This window comes from Leuresthes tenuis, unplaced genomic scaffold, assembly GCF_036924035.1.
Source record: "Leuresthes tenuis unplaced genomic scaffold, fLeuTen1.0.hap1 SCAF_14, whole genome shotgun sequence".
NCBI lineage: Eukaryota > Metazoa > Chordata > Actinopteri > Atheriniformes > Atherinopsidae > Leuresthes > Leuresthes tenuis.
The window spans coordinates 5,533,344-5,556,344 of record NW_027325368.1 but is presented as its reverse complement, the minus strand read 5'-3'; the positions used below and the strand labels follow the sequence as shown (position 1 = coordinate 5,556,344).

General features: G+C 46.0%; 1 protein-coding gene across 2 annotated transcripts; it reads right to left on the bottom strand.

Moving 5' to 3' along the window:
• Positions 1–248: 248 nt before the first annotated feature.
• On the bottom strand, positions 249–22,701 carry epc1b (enhancer of polycomb homolog 1 (Drosophila) b). Of its 2 annotated transcripts, XM_072364605.1 has the most exons (15): positions 22,370–22,701; positions 17,769–17,855; positions 10,781–10,940; positions 8,877–9,022; positions 8,568–8,774; positions 7,210–7,358; positions 6,953–7,100; positions 6,709–6,873; positions 6,511–6,600; positions 6,236–6,384; positions 5,729–6,153; positions 3,797–3,912; positions 3,578–3,711; positions 2,900–3,271; positions 249–1,967 (listed from the first exon to the last, which is right to left on the bottom strand). In XM_072364605.1, the coding sequence occupies exons 3-15, from the start codon at positions 10,878–10,880 to the stop codon at positions 1,895–1,897; spliced, it is 2,274 nt and encodes a 757-aa protein (XP_072220706.1). In that variant the 5' UTR covers positions 10,881–10,940; positions 17,769–17,855; positions 22,370–22,701; the 3' UTR covers positions 249–1,894. The 2 variants fall into 2 exon arrangements, with proteins under 2 accessions (XP_072220706.1, XP_072220705.1); XM_072364604.1 differs by lacking the exons at positions 17,769–17,855; positions 22,370–22,701 and adding an exon at positions 16,151–16,613.
• Positions 22,702–23,001: the final 300 nt, after the last annotated feature.

The window sequence follows — 23,001 nt, the reverse complement described above, 5'->3', positions numbered from 1 at the left end:
GCTGTTTAAACTGATAAACAAAGCTGTATCAGCACAGAAAAAGTCAAAAGCTCGGTTAATATTTGATGAACAGGCTAATTAGCTTCATTAAGTTAACTCTGACTGCTAATCACATGGTTTTATATAAAACTGGAGTTTAAATAGCAACAGACTCCATAAATCACACGTAAAACTAAACCGGTGAAGTACAAAGAGGCCGCCGGCGCTCACACTGAAGACAAGAGACGACAAAAACAAACGAGACGAGCTGGTCGAAACACATAATGCCCTGGATTTTTATTTTATTCTGTGACAATTCAAAGAGGATTCTTTTCCATGTGAGTGGTGGAAGGGTCTACAAAAACAAAAAGTCATGAGTCAAACTGGGCCACTGGAATGGGCAGCTGGGACTGTGGTACAGACAAAGAAAAACTACAAGTAGCCTTGTTCAGTACCAAACTCTTCACAGAAGAGAGCCATTTTTTTGTTTTTTTTTGCTTTTTTATTCTAATTTTTTCCCAAATGAAGGCACCCGATAACATGTGGTTCGTGGCCTTTCAGCCTTCAGGTTCTTAAAAGTAGAGAAAACACTCTTTAATTCTTTTTTTCTTCAATTCATACATGTTTTCTTATTATATAGAAGCTGGAATGATAAATGTCAGTTACTGCATGTTTTTTTTAACCTTTTTTTTTTAACTCCCTTATAGTTTTGTCTTTTTTTTCTTTTTTTAAGATCAACAAGTAACAAAAGAATGAAGTTCTTTTGTGAGGGAATTTAAATAAAAAAACAAAACAAAACAGGAGATACAAAAATATTCTTTTAAAAATTATAAGGACATGGGGGGAATAATCTTTTAGAGAAGAAGAAGAAATGTAAATGAGGCCGTCTGATGCAAACCAGACGCCAAAAATCATACAGAAGCAGCATCGATCAATTAAAAAAACAAAATTATTTAGTGCTTAGGTTCGTCAGAAGCAGCAAAGGCTTCTGGGGGAGTCTTCGTCCCCATTGTTTTGTTACTTGTCTCAGCAATAATATGTATGGAAGAGCTTTGTGGAGACTGATTAACCCACTGATGCCTACGACAAACAAACCCGCCACCTTCTTCTTCTGCTGCCCTGCGCCTGAATACGTCTCAACATCGAGGGACGCCCAACGAGAGCCGGCCGGCCACCTCCCCCCGGCCATGTTCGACACGAATAATTAAAAGAAAATAAAGGAATTGCATGAGATAAACGTGACGAGTGAAAGACGGGAACCAGTGGGGGAGGGAGGGAGGGAAAGGGGGAGGCACAGTGTCTTTAAAAGAAAAAAGAAAGAAAAACGACATGAACGGAGGGAGAAATGAGACCTTTGTAAACACGGCACAATAAATAGATCCAACAGCAGGCCCCAGCGCACGTGCACGTGACAACACGTGCACTTTCCTCACTCCGGCTGCAGTTTTGTCGTTTTCTCTTTTTAATTTTTTTCTTTTTTTTTAACATCTCGAGTGCAAAACATCACAAATGAACAATTCTGTATTCAAGTAATGTTATATACAAGAACTGGGGGGTGGGGGGGTGTGGTGGCGGGTGGGGGGCGGGGGAGGGGAGGGGTGAGGGGCGGGAGGGCGTATTACAAATATGCAGTACTGTACAGATAATTGCCATATTAAGAATTTACAGACGATCTCTTATTAACAGTAACAAAGGGGGAAATCGGGGGGGAGAAAAAAGAGAATTTGTACGAGACGAGCATTGCAATTAAGTCCCAAAACTGTTGCCATGGAAACCCAGCCTTGCCGCGCTCATTCGGCCACCGCTTCTCTTCACGACCAATCGAATGATGCATAGCACCTAAAAAAAGAAGAAGAAGACGAAAAAGAAAACGACTACGATGGGTCGCGTTTCCCCCGCCGCGCCGCGCCGGAGGCTACGTGACCTCCATGGCCACTGTGTTCTCCGATAGACTGTTCAGTGCTGGCTTGTCTTGTTCGTGATTCTCCCTGAGAGCAGAAGAAGAAGAGAAAGACAGCGTTAGCGTCACAAACTGTCCGCCGGGACCTTTTTGCTGATTTTAAACCATAAAATGTCGGGTGAATAAATGCTCCGAACTTCACGGATTTTATTACGAGTTTAAAATAAAGAACAGAAGAAGCTGAAATCTGAACAGTATAAAACACATTCTTATAAACTTTGTCTCATCTTAAGGCGTTTAACTTTTAGTCGATTTTAAAATGGATTAATTTGAATGTTTTTATGATCCGAGCTTCTGTAGCGGCAGGAAAAACCAACATGGCAGCTTGCAGGAAGTCCCCTGGAACCGGTTCGGTTCCTCAACTTCACAACCGGATTATTTCAACACCTTAAAACGGGGAAACGCCACCGAGTGGGAGAAACGCCGCCCGCCAACTCCCACGTTAGGGGAGTCGGTTCCACCGTGTCGCGCTAAAGATACGGCGCCCATTTCTACGATGGAAAAGCCCGGCTTTACGCTCCAGCTGTGAGAAACATTCAGCCAAAGGTTTTTATTTATTAGCATCATTTATCTCGTCTTTTACCTTCTTAAAACGGTTTCAAACTCCTTTAAATCTAAAGGAAACGATCAAAGTGAAACGTTTAGAACATTTTAAATAGAGTTTCGTGTGCAACAGGGTTTTATTTTATTTTTAAGTCCAGTCTGAGGTTCTGAAACTCCGAATGAAAGCGATCGAACGATCTGTGCGTACAGAAAGGCGAGCAGCATTATGACCCATAATGCATTGCGACACCTGCTGCCAACAGTTAAGGTGAGAAAAACAAACACGACCTGATTTTAGAGCGAGCAACAGAGGCTGCAAACAGCTTTCTGGAGCCATCTTTGCTCTTCTTTCCTCGCCATATGGCGCCTAAACTCCCACATTCATCAGTCCGGGGTGCTCCCACCCGTGTCCCTCACCTGGGCACTATGTCCAGCGGCGAGGCCGAGGCCGTAGCGACCTTGGGTTTCTGACAGTTGGCGGTTGCTGCGTGGGCGAGCTTTAAGGCGGATGTCGACATGGTGGCGCTCAGCGTCCGGGGGGCGTGGATGCGCTTGGGAACGCCCAGACGGAGGCTGTTGTTGTTTCCCAGCAGGACCTGAGTGGCGGTGGTGTTTGTGGTAGTGGCGTTGGCAGGGTGGGTGGTGCCGTTGTTGTTACTGGTGGCTGAGCTGGTGGTGGTGGTGCAGGGGTGGAGGAAGGCGGATGTCTGGGTACTGGTGAGAGGAGCCGGAGCGGCGGGGGACGGGGACGCTGTGCTCGAGAGGTTCAAGCCCTTGTAGACACCTGAGGTGATTCAGAGAAGTTTAAGTCAGCAGAAGAAGAAAAATCCAGCTTCAAACATTTGAAAGTAGCAGCGAAAAACCGCCTCAACCAAACTGTAACCATGAAACTATTCCAGCTTCTGTTTGGCACATTCCTTCAGTTTCACTCTTCTGCTGAATCCTGGCACGCCATCAGCTGCCGGAGCGCCAGATGTTGCACAGAATAGGATTTAAATTACTGGCTAAAGTCAAGCTTCAAGTTGTGCTTTAAGGGTAGAAACTTGTCTACGTGAGACTGACTCGGACGGGTTTAACAGCATCGTCATACCTGAGGGGGGGACGACGCCATTGACTCCGCCTCCCAGGGCCAGCTCATCCTTAGATTTTAGAGCCAGGATTTGGTCGGCGGTGACGAGGGCTGAGGCGGCAAACTGGGCACTGGCCTGGTCCAACGTGTTCACCAGGCTCTGTCGGGAGGAAATAGACACACGGGTGAGGGCGCCGGGCACGTTAACGGCGTGTGGTCACAGCTGTCTGCAGCTGGTTACTCACCTGTGTGCGGTTGGCAGTGCTGTTGGCTTGCTGTTGCTGCTGGGCTTGGTCCAGCTGCTGTTTGTGCATCAGGGCCAGCTGCTCCTGATGCTGCTGGTACTGTTCAGCTGTCAGAGCTGCGAGGGACAAACGCATCGTTACAAACGCTTGATCCTGGATGGGCTCACAGCTTTTTACTCTGTACTCTGGCCTCAGCGTGCACACAGCCGGACGCCATCCTTTTCTATCGGGGCTCGTTCACGGCAGAATATTTAAGCTATTTAACAGCCTTAGTTGGGAAACAAAAGTCTTGATGTTGAACACTTAAAATATGCAACATTCAGAGTAAATTTGAGGACCATTTAGCCCGGAACAGGCGGTATTCTCTGCTGGAAAAGGTTAAAACGGCAGCACAGGCTTGTTTTCAGTTGCTTGATGATGTATTAATAAAAATCCATGAACCATTCTTGCTGTTTTGTTTTCATTTGACGCCACAAAGGGGCCAGACTGAGATGATTCACAGGCTGTATTTTACCCACAAGAGCTCGAAACCCTTTGAGACTTTTCAACACGGCACCTCGAAGCTGTCTGGATGTAATTTAGACTTTAAAATCAACACATTAAATTAAAGACGCGCTGTTGATTTGCAGGTGAATCATCTCACCGAGCAGCTTACTTAACACAGACGTAAGTAACACAAAACCTCTGCTCCAGGCTGGGATCAGGTCTGTGTGCTCGGGTTAAAATGACACCGACAAGGTCGTAAATAAGCCACACCCACAGGGGGGATAACCAGGAAGAGAAGAGATACTTCAGATATTACGCATTTATGATCGGGGTTGGAAATCAAGTGAAATGTGTAACTTAATCACCGTTGTGGGACAGATTAATGCCTTATTTCTCTCTTTAGGGATATTTTAAAGAAAGCATCCCTTAAAGAAAGCATCGCAGCTCCTTTTTTTGCGTTTGGGGCGTTCAAACAGCTCTTATCGTGAGGAATATATAGCTCAGATATTCTCACACTTAAGTCTCAGAGCGTTTTCAACTCACCAAAAAGCCACTTTTAGCTGAAGGTGTAAATAACAGAGCATCTTAGGTGTAAAAACAGCATCAACTCGTCTGTTTTCACCCCCTTTGAGCACAAAGAAGGAGCATCAATAAACAGACTCATTGTGCGGTTCGATGCAGATTAATACCCAGGTCACCGAGGTTACTCGGCCTGTACGTTAACCTGCTCAGTCCTTCTTCACCGGCTGCCTATTGATCGTAAAGCCAGTTCTCACATTTCAAGGTATTAAGTGACTTGGAGCTTCAGTGAAATATTGATCTACTCTCAAGTTCTCGGTGACGTCAGATCCCAGATTCCTGGTCGCTCTCAGTTTGTGTCAAAGTCACAGCTCGTCCTCATGAACCCCCCCCCTCCCCCGGGTCGTTTATTACAGCATCTTATTTCACCTAAAACAACAGTTTTTTTCAGTTCCCTGAAAGGACTTCTGTTCATTACATTCATGCCTTCTCTGTTATTCGATAAAATCCACAGGTGGCCTTTTTTCATGCATATTAAACACGGCTTGTATCAACATCAAGACAACAAACGCACGAGTAACCCTCCCTGGGACGCCGCAGGCCTCCGTGTCAACATGCTAATAAATCCTGTGCATCTCATGAATTTATTCATCAAAACCAGCTTTAATTGACACCTCGCCGGTCGGGAGTCGAGGCTCACGATAGCTAAACAAAGCTGGAGGACACAACCGACAGGTTCTGCCATCAAGAAGCGCCCGAAGCAAACGAGGGACAAAATAAGACGGAGGTTAAAAGGAAGCGTCCACTTTCAGCTCAAACAGTTTAAAAGCATCATTTCCTCAACACAGAACAGTGAAAACGTGGGATTCGCCTTCACTACCGACCCTTTACACGAGCTACAGCCCGACAGGGCGGAGCCACACTTACCAGCAACCGGTGCGGGCGCTGGGACGACCCTCGCCTGGCGCTGGGATCCGAACGGCCGTCCCCCAGCTGAGGCGGACAGCGGCCGCTTCAGGCCGCGGCTCAACCTCCTGAACAGAGGGTGGGCGTTGTCCAGCTCGTGTAGTGGTAGTGTCCGTGGTCTAAAGTGCCTCCATCGGCATGACTTTATATTCAACAGTATCTGGCTGAGGTCCGTGGAGGAGGGAGGGAGAACGGAGGAGCCGAGGGGGGAGGAGGAACTTCTGTCCGAGGTATTTGTTTCTGAGGTACTGGCAAACTTGTCGGTGGCCGGTGAGCGCGAAGTAGCAGAAGGAGGCGGAGACGCGGGGGGAGGCAGGTCGAGCGAATCTGGATCCAGTCCGTGGAAAACGTTGCTGTGTTCCGTGTGCGCCCGGTCCAGCAGCACCCTGAGAGACGGGGACAGGATGTTATTTCTACTTTATAAACAGGTAGAAAAAAGGACAAACGAGTTATGGGGCGTTCACTGACCTGCCGCCTCGTCCCACGCGCCGCCGAGCCATGCCCAGGCATCGGCGTGGAACAGTGAGAGTGGTGAGACTGTAGCGAAAGCGATCCTCTGCCAAACCGCCCTCCCAGGAACCGCACCACGGCCAACTCCCCACCCGATCCTGGCGAGCCTGGGAAGGAGACCGGCCGTTAGCGTGCGGGGCACAAAGCCTCAAACCTCCCTCAGAGGAGGAAGTAAAAGCTTCGAAAACAGAATCTTTTACCCGCTGATGGCAACATTTAGAACAGATACTTACAGCATAGTACTGGCAGCCTGCTTTCCTGCGAAAGGCGAAGGCGCCATCTGGGTCGTTCTCCTCCTCTGCTTCTGAGGAGCCCGAGTGCAGCTGTGGACAGGAGAGGTCAGAGGTCGGGTTAAGGTCAGCCTGAGACTAACACGTCCGCCCTGAGACGTGGCGTCGAGCGGGTGGCGGCGCCGGCGTGCTCCTACCAACCTGTGAGAAGGGCTCGTCGTCCGAGCTGGGGAAGTCGTACTGGTTTAGGTCCTTGGCATTAAAGACGACGGGGCCCGGGTGGTGGGGGGTGCCCGATGACAGAGGCAGAACCTTCTGCTTCTTCTCGTACTTCCTCTTCTGCCGGGGAACTTCTGTCTTCTCGGGCTGGAAGAAGCGAGGAACCGCTTTAGCCCGAGCAGCCTCAAACTTAATTACAAGCCGACACTTTCACAGAAAGTCTCACCTTGGATTTGTAGTCCTTGAGGTCCATGTGGTCCTGGTGTCGGTACTGGTTGGTGAGAGGGACCAGAGGAATGATCTGTGGCCTCACCAGCGCCCGCTCAGCCAGAACCTCCGCCATCACTTCTCCACCAAAGTCTGACATGACATTTCTGGGACAAACGGAGCTCCAGTTAGTCCAAACGATCAAATGTAATCTCACCACAACAGCCTCTAAAACCCGCCTTTGTTCCGGTTCTGTTCGAACCCGGATGGCCTTACCTCTTCTCAAATATCTCCAGTGTGAGGTGCAGCAGCTCTCTCTTGCTCTTCTCCCTCCTCTTGATCATCTCCAGGATGGTGACGGCTCGGCTCAGATCCCGGCGGAGCTTCAGCATCTTCTCATAGGACGCCTCGTCGTTTTTACGGTTCTGAAAACCGTCAGAGCAAAAAAAATTAATTAAAACGTTGGAATCAGAAGCAAAACATTTAAAACAAAGATCTCAGTTTGGTTTATGTCGACTGAAAGTGGAGCAGCGGCTCTCTCTGAAGCGTTTAACAGGTTTGACATCATCCTCCTTCACAGACTCAAAAGGAATAAGACAAACTGGCCCAATTATCATTAAAATGATTCAATCTAAACCTTTAAAGCCAATATTTAACAGTCTGGAACCCACAGACTTCCCCTCACACTTGCTGCTCCACTTTTCTCCTCTCCTGGCCATCATCATCATCACAGTTTCCTTTCTTGGCCCTTGAGAATAAACTCCTCAAATCCTTAAATTTCAGCCCAGTGTTTGCCTTCAATAGTAAATCTATCATGAAATAACGAGTGACTTCTGGCCAATTCAGCACTTTGTCTGATTGCGTTTAAACCGCAGAGTGCATATTTAACCGTTCTTCATCTTCCATACACACACTTTTAACCCTTTTTCATGCCTCCGTGTCCTTTTATTGCTCTTTAAAGTACTTTAAATAAGTAAAGATTTACTGGCTTCATGTGAACTTGTAGAAAAGCCTTCAGTTAAGATCTTTGGACGACTGCTTGGTTGCATTTTCTTTCCAAAAGGGTTGAGAAAAACAAGCTGACAGAGTCCGTCGTTCACAGTATTCAGCGGTTTGACGAGAATAAACTAAAGGCTGGAGATATTAGATAAAAACACAACTTTAGCACAGTAAATGAGCTCCTTTTAAGTCTTTTTTGTGGACATGAGAGCTTTTTAGGCTTCTGAATCAAGTCCATCCACTAATAAACAGCCAAAAACAACTTAAAAGTCTCTCAAACGCCTCCTCGACGACAGCAAAAAGCTGCACTGACCCACATGACACCTCAGTGTGATGAACGTCTTCATCAGTGAAGCTAATGTGGTGTGGCGGTGCCAGATGGTTACGCTCCGCTGCTGATAATTCATGCGAGTCACTGTTAAGGCGTGTAAAGCGTTTACTGTAAACAGAAAATATCCTGCGACGGATAAAGAAGGTACGACTGTCCCGTCTTAAAGTCTTAAAACCTCTCCGAATGACGGCTGAAATTCAAAGCTCAGGCAAAAATCCTGCATCTGAGTGCCCAGAACACAGAGTCAGGCGGATACAACATGATGCACGGCTGAAGCTCAGCCAATAAGAAGAGGGACACCGACCTTCCTGGTTTGCATCTTCTCGGTGCGCCGTCGGAAGGCCACGTACGGGTCGCTGGTGCTGGAGCCGTCCCGTTTCTCCTGCTTCACGTTGGGGATGAGACAGTTGGCTTTGCTGTTTTTCCTCTTGCGGCTCCAGTAGTCGAAGACCTCCTTGATGAGCTCGTCGTCCTCCTTCAGCAGCAGTTTGGCCTCCGGAAGACTCACAGGCTGAGCGGCAAAGAGGAGGAGAGGCACATTTTAATGAGCCCACCGCCGGGCTTTCCTCACCAGAACCAACCGTTTACTCCGAGCTCATTGTGCGGCGCTGACCTGCTGTCCGCTGCCTTTCTCCAGCCGGTCGATCATCTCCTCAAACTGCAGGCAGCTGATCTCCATCTTCTTTTTCAGCTTGTTGACAAAGGCATCGTCCTCAGAGTCCAGGTCGTAGTCTGGCTGCTCCGTGTCCAAGCTGAAAGCTGCAGGAAAGAGTCCAAAAACAGCTCAAAACGTATGGCAGCAGACACCAAACTCACTTTATCATCTAAACCCGCCAAACGTGCACAAGTAGACTGTTTATTTTGGGTGCTTTTGAGCCCTTTTGATGGTCAAACGCAGTCTGTAGCACCATTTAAAGAGTGGATCCTCCACTCAGGGAGCAACACACCTCGAACAAAAGCCCAGCAGGAAACCCCTCGTAAGTGATTAGGTCCAGATTTACATTTCTAACCATTTCCTGTGAAATCCAAACTGTAAACACTGAGCAGAGAAAGTTCTTCCTGCATTCATCAGAAACACAAAGACCGACAACCTTCAGTCACACTGAAAGTTTGGGATGAAGACGACGTAAAACACGTTTACTTTGGACTTTCACTCAACCCAAAGAGCTTCTGTTCCCCTGTGAACAACCTTCTGTTTACAGTGAAACAAAAGGGAGGCACAGACTAAAATAAAGCAGAATAACTCCTCCTTTAAAAGACCAACGACACACAGCTTATAAGGAGAAGATGAGAGTCCAGTCCAACTGGATGATTATGAGGCTCAATTACACCACGTTTCAGACGACTCAGGAGCTAATGAACATTATCTGGTGTTTGCTGGGTTCACTACAGACTGCTTTATGAAACGCATTTCCTCCCCGACAGCTAAATTACATTTAATCACTGCAACTGAACCCGTTTCCATTCTGAATAACGTTATTAACGAGCCAAAATAACGTGAACTGACTCAGAGGAGCATCTTCTGGACTGAGTACCATCCTGTAAAGGCGTGGATTTCAGTGAGACAGTCGGGTTCAATCAGACCAACTCAAAGCTCGGAGGCGTGTGTTTAAATCCAGCGGCGGTGTCTCAGAGCTGCTGCGGCGGCGCCGTCTCAGAGCAGCGGCGGCGGCCGTATCACCAATCACAGCTGAAACGATGTGCAGCTCAAAGCATCTGCTGCTTCATCTTTAAGACAAACGCCTCAGATTTAATAAAAGCCTCTTTTCTACAAGTCTTTTAATAGGGTTAAAAATCACTGGCAGCTATCAGACGCTGCTTTGGGTGGAAGAATCACTGCTGACTGGGAACTGCTCACAAACAGAAAGAAAAACGCAGTAGAAAAAGTGGAAAAGGTGAAAATAAAGCTTTAAGACAAACGCCTCAGATTTAATAAAAGCCTCTTCAGCCTTAAAAAGTCAACTGAGAGAGCAGTGATTTGGAGTAAAGTCTGAAACCCACGTACACAACCTGCAGCGATTCGACACAAACATGAACTTTAAAAAGGTTCAAAACGATCCAAACTGAATTTTCTACAAGTCTAAAACCGTCAAGGCCTCAGAGAGAAGTCCTGAGATCGATCTGACAGCCGATGACGGGACCAGACGTTCCTTATTTTGGGCGCACAGCAAATTGCTTTTCTCTGAGAAACAATCGCCGCGGTTACTGAACCAAGCAATCTGGCAAACTCCTTTCCTCTGATATTAAAGAGCGAAGCGATCTCTCCAACTCATTTACACGGACAAACGACTCAGGAAAACAACTCAGGAAAAGCCCAGAAAGCCGTTAACGGTGCGAACAGCTGACAGAGAACAGGCTCCTTCACAACCATCACTTCATAATCGATGTGTGGCCAGGAAACCGCTTTAAAGCCATTTCCCTGCCAGGAAGCAGGGTTTTCATGTCAATATGAGAGGAAACGTATCAAACAGCTGCCCGTACAATCATTTCTCTGCTTTCTGGATCACACACACTTACGCTGTATGTGAATTAGCTGCTTTGGCATCTTGTAGTCCCCAGGGTAGAGGGATTCATAGTAGGTGATGTTGCTCTCCGCCTCGGGGACGGGGATGACCATGTTGTCCCGCTTCTCGCCGTAGACCTGCTGCGCTGAGATGGCCCGCTGGAGATGGTGCTCCTGCAGGAACAGACACGGAGGTTAAGATAACGGACCTGCATCACTTCCAACGCAGGGATGCCTCAGATAACCACCGTAAACGCAGCTCTGTGCGTCCCACGGTTTGTCAGAACGTTTACCGACATGCGGCTGATTAGATTGAATGAAAACAGATCATCTGAACAGGTAAGCTGTCATTTTACTCTCAGACTCGTTAAAACTATCTCTACTCTGTCACCCCTGACATAGTCAGACTAGTGGGTTCCTTCTATGTAGTTTATTGTTAGCTTATATAGCTTCATTTGTAAGTCGCTTTGGATAAAAGCGTCTGCTAAATACATAAACTAAGGTGAAAGTTTCTGGATGCCTCGCAGCTGGGCTGAAGCTGAAATAATCCCGTCCCAACGCTGGCTCAACACCAGCAGCGTAATTCTGAGCTGCTGCGCAGATTCATGCCCCAACGAGCCGACTGCAAGGCCCCGTTTTTCTTTCCTCATTTCATAAAACCCTTTAAAAGCAGGAGGACATGTTGGCTCTCTCCACCTTAACGTGTCCGACAGCTACAGGGTTCCTCATCTAATCAAAATCAGACCGCAGCCTCCCCTAAAGGACATTTTCCATTAAACAATGCTGGGATCGAAGGCTAAACTGGAACCAGAGGAGATGACACAACTTTCAGGGTTCAGCGGAGTTTGTGCCTGAACACAGCTGCTGACATTCATCTGCGTTTGTCTCATTTCAGTCAGAAAACCATGCTTTACTGCGACCTCAGCCAGATTAAAATAAGTACAAATGAGGACATGGAAAGATTCTCAATGAGTTCTGACTGTTATGGCGAGATGTGCAGGATTAAGCAGCTGGATTAATGAGATAGTGGAAGAGGAAGAGGGCTCCAAAGAGGAGCTGGGAAGGAAAGTGAATTTCCCTCATCTACAGAACACAACTTGACACTGTTTTTAGCTTTTATCTAGCAGCCACCTTTGTTAGAACAGCCTGCCGCTGCCAATCTCTGACGGGGGATACGCCAGAGGGCCAGAGGGCTGGCGGGCTGCAAGCCTGACTAACGGGTTTAAACTACAGGGCCGTTTGTCTGGAGCCGTTAGCCCAAGCTGGGCAGCGAGCCACCGGCGGGCAATCTGTCAACGATGCAGCATGCTGCAGGTCTGGTGGAGCGGCTCTCTGGAGAGGAGGTGTGCCTTAATAGCTTTCCCTGAGGCAGCCTGTGAGAGCCGAGGGTGGTGGAGGGTTATTTCTGTCTGGGGAAGGCAGACAGAGCGAGTGAGTCAGACAGGTTTGAGTTTAAAAGAGTCCCAGCGACACTTTCAGAATGCAACAGGTCTGAAAGCGTCAAAGCGAACAAAACAACTCGAGAGAAACCGAACGGCCCGCTCACGTTTACAGCCGAGTCCAAAGCCGTTTTTACACGTCTAAAGTTGATTTTCTGTGTTTTAACAGCACCTTGTGAGAGCTCACAGACTAAAAACTCTCAATGACCTCTGACCAACTGATTCAATCACGCCGCACCACTGCCACACATCTGGGATAATCGGCAGGACTGAGCAGGTTAATCAGCTGGTGAAAGTCTCCCAGAGTTTTTATTTCTGACAAGAAACAAGTGATGGGACGGCAAAAAGTGTGCAGATAGTTTCAGTTGGACGAGCACAAACTCACAATAAGAGCCGTAAACTTCTGGATTTCTACTTTAATCCTTTCTCCAGGTGCAAAAACACTTGGATTAAAGTCAGACTGAAAGAAAAATCCAAGCCATAAATACCTGAACAGAAACAACAGCGTTTCTGGGTGAACATCTCGGGTTAAAGAGATATTTTGACTGTTTTCACTCATCTTCGACACTTAATGGGAAACTTTTACTGCACTTTGGGAACAAAGACACAAACCTTCACTACATTCAGTCCTGCTCAGAGTTAAATACACCCCCCCCACACAAATACCAGCTCAGAAACTGGGAATAATCTTTCCTGGGAAGAGTTTTTCTTCTCCAGGTTGTTTTTTAACAACACAGCAAATATACCACTAATATTCGGACATTTATTCTGGAATAAATGCACTAAACTAAGCTTGAACAGATGAAATGTGGTCATCTGATGAGCTCCAACATGATCAGGACTGTAGTACCACTTTGTACTTCACATTAAATGATTCTGTATTAATTCCAACTAACAGCCAGAGGAAGCAACAAAGACGCAGCGGCTGAGATGAACACGGAAAACAAGTTTTCTCCCTTTTTTAAGAACAAAAAGGAAAAATCACAAACAGACGAGCTTTCCAAAGCAACGTTGGGTTTTAAAACCGAGGTTTCACGCCACTCTCTCACTCCAAACTACTTCATGTTTACCCAGATATCATTCTGTAGATAACCAGACTGACTATGACCAAGTCTGAAGGAATGCGTCTTCAACAGGCCGCCGCTTCAAGGCTCGGCTCGCAGAACGCCGCCAAACAACCTCCAAATACGTCTCCACACAGACCAACATGTTTTCAGGCTGCCGCCTTCATTTCAGTCCATCGTCGTCCACGAAACTGTATAAATCCACCTTCCGTTTCGCCATGTGGTCGTTCAATCTGCTCAGAGGTAGCTGCAGGAACCTCGGAGCACGCGATTTCTGGCTTTATGCTTCCCAGAGGAGCTCAAAAGCTCCTGTTTAACCCATCTGTGTGAGTTGGTGCGACACCGTCTGCATAGCCTTCACGTTCCCAAACGACTCGGGAACAGCGTCAGCGTCCCACAACGCAGAAACGCGTCAGCTGCCAAACCCGATCTGTTGTCTCAGCCGCAGCCGAGACGGTTTGGCTGAAGAGAAACGGACTCGTATCGGGGTAAAGAGTCAGAATACAGAGTATTAGTCTGCCTTTCTCACATATACACACACAGGACTCCAGAAATAGCCCTATAAAATGACCACTTCGGTCTCTGTCAAGTCTGCTGAGCAAGCCAGCTTCTCCGGGCGCCCATGTGACAGCGACTGTCCCAGACGCTGTAAATGCCATTTAACATGATGGACAGCTGCAGGGGACCGTCTGCAGGGGCCGGCAGGTTTATGCATCGCATGGGAAGCGATAATATTCACCTGAACATAGGGTTAAAAATCACTGGCAGCTATCAGACGCTGCTTTGGGGGGGAAGAATCACTGCTGACTGGGAACTGCTCACAAACAGAAAGAAAAACGCAGTAGAAAAAGTGGAAAAGGTGAAAATAAAGTGGCCAAAACATGTAGGCAGCAGGTACTTTGGACAGGTGACGTGCTCCACATTCCCACCGAGCAAGGTCACACCGCCAGATTGTGTCCGAGTTTTAGAGCAGAAACTGTGTCTGGCAGAGAGGCAAACACAACAGATGCTTGTGGTTCCCAGCAGGGCCGCAGACACTGACCTCACTTTCAACCAAACGTAAACACAAGACAAAGTGTCTGACCCAAAACAAACAAGCCACACGTGCTGGTGGAATTCCAGTGATGCCGCCTCTTCAGCGTAGCCACGCTGTGCAAACGCTGCCTGCAAGTTACCAGACCGCACGCTGGACTGAGATACGGCCTCTAAAGGCGAAGCTGAGACCTAAAGGAGAGCAGGACCGGCGTCTTCTGCTGACAAACGGTACCATAACGAGCTGCTCTGCGGTCTGTGTTGAGCAGCTGACTGATAAAAGCTTTCTATTAGGGAGTCAGGAAGTGCAGGAACACCACAGGCTCACCCTGCAGACCACTGGGGGGGGGGTGAGGTCACTGTGGTTGAGGTGGCGGCAAGCGAAACATGCAAAAGTAAATCCTCCAAACAGCGCTCCTGGTTCGGATCAATACTGCAGAACACAAATAAGAGCGTTCACCGTCCGCCGGCACCCCGCAAAGAAGATTCAAAACACACACCAAGGGTGTGAGGAGGCCATGCCAGGAGACAGCTTATGCTAATACAACCGTTACATAATCAAACACTCCAGCTGAGCAGGGAGCAGACCTGGAATTGACAACAACACGCCCCCCCCCTCCTCCTTCCCGCCACCCTGATCTCCTCCAGAGGGCCATGTGCCGCCGGCCTGCCATCTGACACACTGAACCCCTGACACCAAGCCTCCACAGGACCGTGAACTGCCACAGCATCCACCCCCCCCCCCCCCCAATCACTTGCCCTCGTATTAAAACATCAGTCACGACTGCTGGCTCAGCAGCGAAGCAAAACCCTTTGAAAAGCAGACGCCAACTCAAACTGTTGTGCAATGAAGGAAATAAATGAATAAATAATTAAAAGGGAAACCAGTAAAGTCACTGCAGGGTACAAACACTTCTCAGGCTCTACAAGAAGTATGAATCTCTTCAGATAGAATCTCTTCAGATAGCAACTAAAAACAGAGCATTCAAATGTCAACACTGGAAAAGCAGATGGGAGTTTGTAGTTCCCTGTAAAAACCGCCTCATCTCCCTGTGATCCGGTGGAAAGTAAACAGTTGCAGAAGAAATCCCTCCTGATAAATGGGAGATTAAATTATCTGACAGCTGCACAAGCCTGATAGTAAATACAACGTATTTCCTGGACAAACAACGATTACTATTGTTGCCATGCCTGAATGACAGCAGAGGCATCACACACACAGGTTAAGGATGCAACCCTGAGTCTGGATATGAATAAACATGCATAATAACTGCCCGAAAAGAAGCGCTAAAAGCAGCAGTTAAAACAGGGATTAAACCAACACATGCACAGACTCTCTATTCGCGCCCCCCTCCCGGAAAATAAAAATTAATGGCAGGACTGTTGACATTTCTGTCTGCTAACGGCACAGATGCCACATAATCTGAAACCACTAGCTCCCCCTTGCCCCGGTCCTCTGCAATTACGCCAACACAAGGCCCCCATCCTGACAGACGACACAAAATGTCGGAACTGCTCGGGTCACATGACTCCTTTGTACTCCGAGGATCGCCTCATGCTCAAATATGCCGGTGAAACCCGGCGATTTTATCCAATACCGCCGCGCTTTATCCCGGTGTAACCCAAACACCCGTCCGAACCCCTCATATGAGCCATTTGCAACTGAAATCCGTCGGGTTTCTCCTGAGAAAATCGGCGGCCATTTTGTGAAAGCTTGCGCAGAGAGAAAAAAAAAAAAAAAAAAAAGGAAAAAAAAAAAAAAAAAAAAAAAAAAGAGGGACGCCTCTGACCATGTAAAAAATAAAACAAAGCGTATATTTTCAATTTTTCTCAAACGGTTAAAGCATACCGATTCCTCTTCTTTCTCCATCCCCGTAGGCATCTGCGGCACTGCCCGGTTAATTGATGCATATTCGTGTAGGTCGGGTAAATCCTCACAACGGAAGACGGGTAGTGGCTTGGAAGCGTCCAGCGCCCGTGCCCGAAACGACAATTTACTCATTTTTCACAACTCGAGATGCAATATAAATCTATCCGATCTCCTAATATTCACAACGGTACCGAGTGGAGCTTTCATGGATGATTCTGTGCGGTTAGTCTCTATTCTAACGTTCGAATGGTTGTAGCTAGTATTTAGGGCGTCGCCAGCGGAGCCGGGTGAAGGCCCGGATCTTGGTAGCTCTCTCTCGGACTGTTTTTTTCCGACGCTCCGCTCCCTATCGTTGGTTCAGTGCGCCATGGACAACATGGCGGACATTTAAAACTCTTTTGCTCTGTTTCGCTCGGAGCGGTCCAACCCCCAGTTCGCCGACCGACCATTCCCACACGATCCCGAGCGCTTGCGCGTTGCCTGGGTGGGGGGAAGGGGGCATTTCTCGCAAACTAACTCCTCTCCACACACAGATGTAATAAATGATTGAAATAAACGCTGTGCATGGCCGAAAATGCGCAAAAAATAAATTAAATTAAAAAATTAAATTAAAAAAATTAAATTAAATCCAATAAAACAATAATTTAAGACTAAAATATATATTTTAAAAAAAGATATATAAAATAGGGATATTATTTTCTAATCATATTAATAATAATAATATAAAATAAAAAAAACATTTTATAAGTGGACATAACAAAGTAAATTAAAACAAAATGTAAAACGGGTAACTTAAAAAAAAAGTATTTCAAGAGCCAAAAACAGGTTATTTTTTTTTAATTAGAATTATATTATATATTTACTTTATTAAGTAAAATAGTTACCTATAAAATAATTATGATCCCGTTTTTCCACCCAGAGACCAATCAAAGCTAATTTTGTTCAATAGATTTTTATATAAAAAGGACGATTTTTTTTGCCTTATTAAAAAAGGTGTCTTTTTAAAAACAAACACCTTAAACAACTCACTCGCATTGCAGGTAATTTCTCCCAAATTGGACTAATATTTTTCATCAAAACACCTAAAACTTAAGTCACAAGAAGTGTAAAGTTAAATTAAAGTGTTTTCTGTTGTTTCGGTTTGTGTTGTGCTTTGGTGGAAAACTGGAGGAACGAGACTCTTTATCAGCTTCAAGCCAACACCTTAAATACCACAGAGGTAACCGAGCGTCTGTGCCACCTGAGCCGTCACAGCAACTCAGACCCAGTGAACCACATCAAGTTGATACAACAGCTACCTGAGACATTAAAAAGGTGTTTACTCCAGGTGAAACTCCCACTGTGTGCACAGCGCTGCCTCCTCCTGGTCTGACACGCAAATGAACAGCAGGCATGTTTGAACAGGGCAAAAACAACACACAATCCACAGGATTTATTTGAGTATTTGCACTACAAACACTTGAGATGCAGGTGAGTTCAGTGCAGTCAGACCTGTCCACCGCGGTGCTTTCAGGACCTTCAGCTTTTGCTTTATTATGATTTCAGAGTCTCTGCCACTGCCCACAAAGAACATTTATTAACCATAAAAGCGCCTTACCTGTTGCTGCTGTGTTTATCCGGGATCCAACAGGAGCGGCTGAGCTTTTATTTTCACGGTTAAATCCAAACACGGCGCCATTATTACCTGCGAGCAAAGCAAAAAAAGACTCAGAATTCCTGTCAGGTCAACTTGACTGAAGACGCTACAATTAAACTGAGGTTCAGGTCATGAACTGCTTGGTTTGCCAACCACCTGAATACAATCGCGTGTTACAACCACACCGGGTTCATTTCTTTAGGGTAACCCCACATTTCACCATTTTCACCATTCCTGCAATCAAATTAGTCCCATTTTCAATGAACAACTACACCTTCAAGGTTTTATTTGATCTATCCAGACTAAATGTACCAACTTTCACAGGCTTGAATCTCAGCTTTTCTCCAACAGTGCAAAGTGGTCTCTCGTATCTTTGGACCATCTTGCAGGAGTCAAACTGTGTCTGGTACAGATATTCAAGCTCCTCAGAGGTCACACCCTAAAAACACTTATAGTTTCATCTCTGAGCATCCACAGGAGCTCAAAGCTTTTAATCTTTGCATCCAACAAACATTTTGGGGTTTTCCTCCACACTAAACAGTCCCAGCTGTCAGAAGGTGGGATTATGGCTGCAAGGAGTTTTGAATTAACTCTCTTGGCAGCTGTGGGGTGGGTTCCTGTCACATTTGAGCACCAAATGTCTCTGAAACCAACAGGATTGTTTGTAATAGACCCTGGCAGTCCTTAGATGTTTTATTTAGAGTAAAACTACCAACATTCACACATACATACTTAGTCTTTGGTGCCAGTTAGAAGTCAACTCATCTCTATACATACAGAGCAAATGCTGTGTCGTTTAGCTTGAATTAATAGGATTTCTTTAAAAAAAATGAGGCACATATTACTTTTGTTTTCTTGTGAAGTCAGATTTACGAATAAGTAGAATTAGTTTTTAAATGTCCGTTCGATCCATCATCTTCCACAGATCCGAGGTCAGCTGTGGAGGCAACAGGTCCAGGAGGGACACCCAGACATCCCCAGCCCAGGCGGAATATATGATCCCTACAGGAAGTTCTGGGCCTCCTCCCAGTTGGACGTGCCCAAAAAAAGGCGACCAGGAGGTATCCTCACAAGATGCCTGAACCCCGTGAACTGACCCCAACATTTAAGCTCCTCATCCTGTCTCTAAGGCGGAGCCTGGCCAAAGGAAACCCATTTCACCATCACCACCCAGATCCGTGAGCATAAGAGAGAGGCTGGAACAAAGACCGGTAACCAGGCCGACTCGGCTCCGTCTTCACAATAACAGACAGTTTACAGCTGCTAACTGTTAGCATGCTAATGTGCTGAACTAGAACTGTGAGTGTGTTGGTGCCATAGAACGGGTCAAAAGATGTAGCACAGAGTAGAGTGAAAAATGTAATCCAACAACCCATCAGTCATCATCCGAGGACTTCACATTTGGAGCCGTCGGTGTCCACGACTTCCTGTGCTGGAGATCAACAACTCTGGCTGTATCACGTCTTCTAAACGTTTTCTGATCTTTACGACATTTTTCTACACTGGTTCGGATGCTTTGCAGCCAAAATCGTTTCTCCTGGCATCTTTTAACACGATTTACCGTGAAAACGGGGAAGCCGACACGTGGGAGCTGCTGGTCGAGCTTTCCGAACCCCAGAAATGCCCAAAGCTAGACCCCAAACCCAGACAAGCTGAAGAGGAGACGTTCCAGGTGTCGGACGGGAGAAGTTTAAGACATTTCTTCCCAGATTAAATAATCCCCGTATACGTCTGCCGTATTGAACTGCGAGCTGTGACTTTGCTTCCATGTTTGTGGAGATTTCACACACCTCTTTGCTATACTTTTCTAACAGTCCATCAACTGATGTTTTTTGTTTCTCATTTTCCTTTTGGTAATGTTTACTACAACAATATAGTTTATTTGTGTCTCATTCAATTATCTTTAGTGTGCTGACAAAAGCTAATTAAAAGCTAAATGGTTATTTCATCTCCAGATGTTTCCCTTTTTGTCCAAACAGGCAACCAAAGTCCACTCAAATATTATAGCTTCAAGTTTGTCTCTATGAATTTATTTATGAGGATTGTGGCCAACAACAAAGCACCAGAATGCCTCCAGAGGCAGTCGGCTAAAGTGAAGTTTCATTTAAAGTTTAGACTGTAACCTGCCTACAAAAGGCTTTAAAAACCCCAAAAAGGGAGTCATCGCACTTGTTAGATGCTCGTTAAACAATATAAGATTATTTTATCTAATGAAAAATAACTCATTAATAAAAATGTTTATAGATTAAGCAGAGGGAGAAAAAGAGATGAAATCCCCTTGTAATTTGCAATTCTAAAACGAGTCTGAATATGCAAATGAGCCTACAGTTAAAAGAGAGTATTGCAGAGTTTAATGAGCTGCTGCAGCTGGATGATGGACAGGAAACACGGCTCCAATAAGAGAGCTGTCAGTGGGAACAATGGGATGGATTATAAAGCCCCTTCAAGATGGTAAATCAACATGAAGTGTGACAAAAGATGTTGGTTGTTCCCAGTCAGCGATGTCAAAGGACAAACAAAATGAGAAGCCTAGAAGAGAGGAAGGTGTCAGGGCGATGTTTGAGGTGAAGGAAATGGGATTTCTATCCAGAAAAGCCGAATGTAAACCACTACTTTCACCTAAAGAGCAGAAAACAAGGTCACAGAGGGCTGAAGAGAAGCAGGCTGTGGCTGGTCGGATGAAAGTGAGATTCAGGGACGAATCACCTGCATCAGACAAGGAGATGATGTTCCAACTTCAGTTTGGTTCAGGTCCAATGAAACATTGATGGTTTTGGGTTGGTTTCAGGCTAAAGACGAGGGGGAGACGGCAGCCATTACCTCTACAGTAAACGTACACTTTGGACACTTTAATCATTCCAACAATCAAAAATAGATTTGCGAGACGATGACGAATCTTTCCATGGAGCAAAGAGCGTTCGAACTTTCCTCAGGAAAGACACACGAACTCAATCCGATTGAAATTCAAACAAAAACGATCCACGACGAGGCTCCACCCTGCAAATCGGATCCGTCAACTGCAGCGTAAGAAAGTCGGGACCCGATTAAGAACTTCATCTGCGACGTCCTACAGGAATTCGAGATGCCATTAAAGCCAGATTAAGCTAAAACCAAGCATCAACTCTTTTTTCCTCCTCCTACTTCATCTGAAAGAAAGCAAAAAGAAATCTACAGTTTTATCAAAGACAAGACTGTTGAGCCATTAAATAAAAACGTTTTGGGACACATCTGCAGTTCGTTACCATAGAAAAGCTGAATGAACATCCTCAGGGTTGACTGGTCCTGTGTCTTCTTTACAAGAAAATACTTTTAAATAATCTGAATGTGTGCCCGCTTTTAATTTATTGGTTTTAATCAATACTCCTGTAGATTTTTCCAATGTTTTCCCATTTTATCATCCTCATCTTTAACCTTTTATCTGTTCAACCTCGTGGTTATGACTGTTTTGTTTGTGGTTGGCATCATGTACACTTTAAATACTCTGATATTAATCTGTTTTATACATAAAATGCTTAAAACTTTACTTGGATTTGTAGATCTAAGAGCTGATTGGCTATTCTGGAGATTTAGCCCAAAAAAGGACATGAAATAGGTTGAAATATCAAGTTTTTTTTCATATTTATGACCTTGACATGTATGCTTAGGAAACAAAAATACAGAGGTTATGTTGACCTGAAAACAACTTCGACACCTCTCACACTTCCAGCTAAAACATACAAAAGTGCCATGTGGGAGGGGTTTGTCCCACAATGGCAAAAGAGTTCAGACAATCACGGGAAAGCACGAGAAACCCGATTTATTGTGCTGTTCAGTGTTACAGCTTACCTGGATGACAGGAGCCTTTTTTTTTTTAACTGAGAATTATAAGGGGGCAGCCACCAAAAAGCAGCTCTAATCCACGCTTCATCTTCACAGACAGGGATGTGACACCTCATGATCTCCCCCCAGGGTGGGTGTTGTGTGGATTAGATAATGAAAAGGGACATATGAGAGACGCAGTGTGTGATCCAGACCCGTGCAGGCCAGGCCAGGCCAGGCCAAGCAGTTCCCTGGCAGACCACAGGAGCAGCCTGGCACTGTTTAGCCACACACCCAAAGCATTTGATCCCCCAATGGTACATTTCCAACCGAGATGATGAAAACTCCTCATAAGAAATCGCGTTAAAACATCCGCGAGCCGCTGGCCGGCTCCATCTCACTGCATTTCACTGACGTTTTCCTCCCAAAAAATCCCCCATTTTAGGGTTTCCGACATCTTTATCCCCCCATTAATGTGACAACTCGTGAATAAGATATTTGTTTTAAAGAGTGAAACATCGTTACCATCGCCTAAACCCATCATATCACTGCTGCTTGCCTCGGGAGCTGGTAAAGTGAGCAGGAACTTGTGGTTTTCGAGCTGAATTGTATCCAGCTGACCAGCCAGGAATTTGATTGCGTGTATGAAATCATCTGATGCCAGAAAACACTAATCACGATGGGCCTTTTCTTTTTTTTTTCCCTTCTTTTTTTTTTGTGGCGACCATCGATTCAAGTTGAAACCATAACAGGAAAATACTCACCAAGTCGATCGTTTGGTACACGAAGGGGCTTTCAAGACAGATGGACAACATTTTCTGCAAGTCAGAAGTTTAAAAAAAAAAGGGAAAAAGACGACAGGCAACACGACGCAGCTCGCCACAGAGGGAGCCAACTATAACAAACGTTAGCCTCAGCTACTTGTTCCAGTTGGTTTCATAATAAACCGCAAACGGTCAGCCGGTGTCCCGACAGAAGGAGCGGCTGTCCGGTGTACGTCCAGCCCGTCAAACAGCGGATTTCGGTCGGTGAAAACTCCGTATTTCCCTGTCGATGTAATGCAGGCTGAAACTAGAGAGGTGGAAACCAAAGTGCTACTGTTGGGGGTTAACAACTTTGCTGTAAAAGACGCCCTCCGATTGGACAGCAGCGGCCACCAATCACCTGCAGAGAGTCTTGGGCTCGTGGCGTCACGCTCCACAGGGGATGGGACGAAACGTGATTGGCTGTTAACGTCACAGTTAGCTTTAGCTTACAGCTAAACATTAGCTTTTACAGTTGTAGTGATTCACTGCAGGGTTGTATTCGTTCAGTACCGCTACTGTATTCCGTCTTACGTCATTTAATCACCTTCTTAAACCAATTTTACCCTTTTAAAGTGTTATTTTTTGTCTAT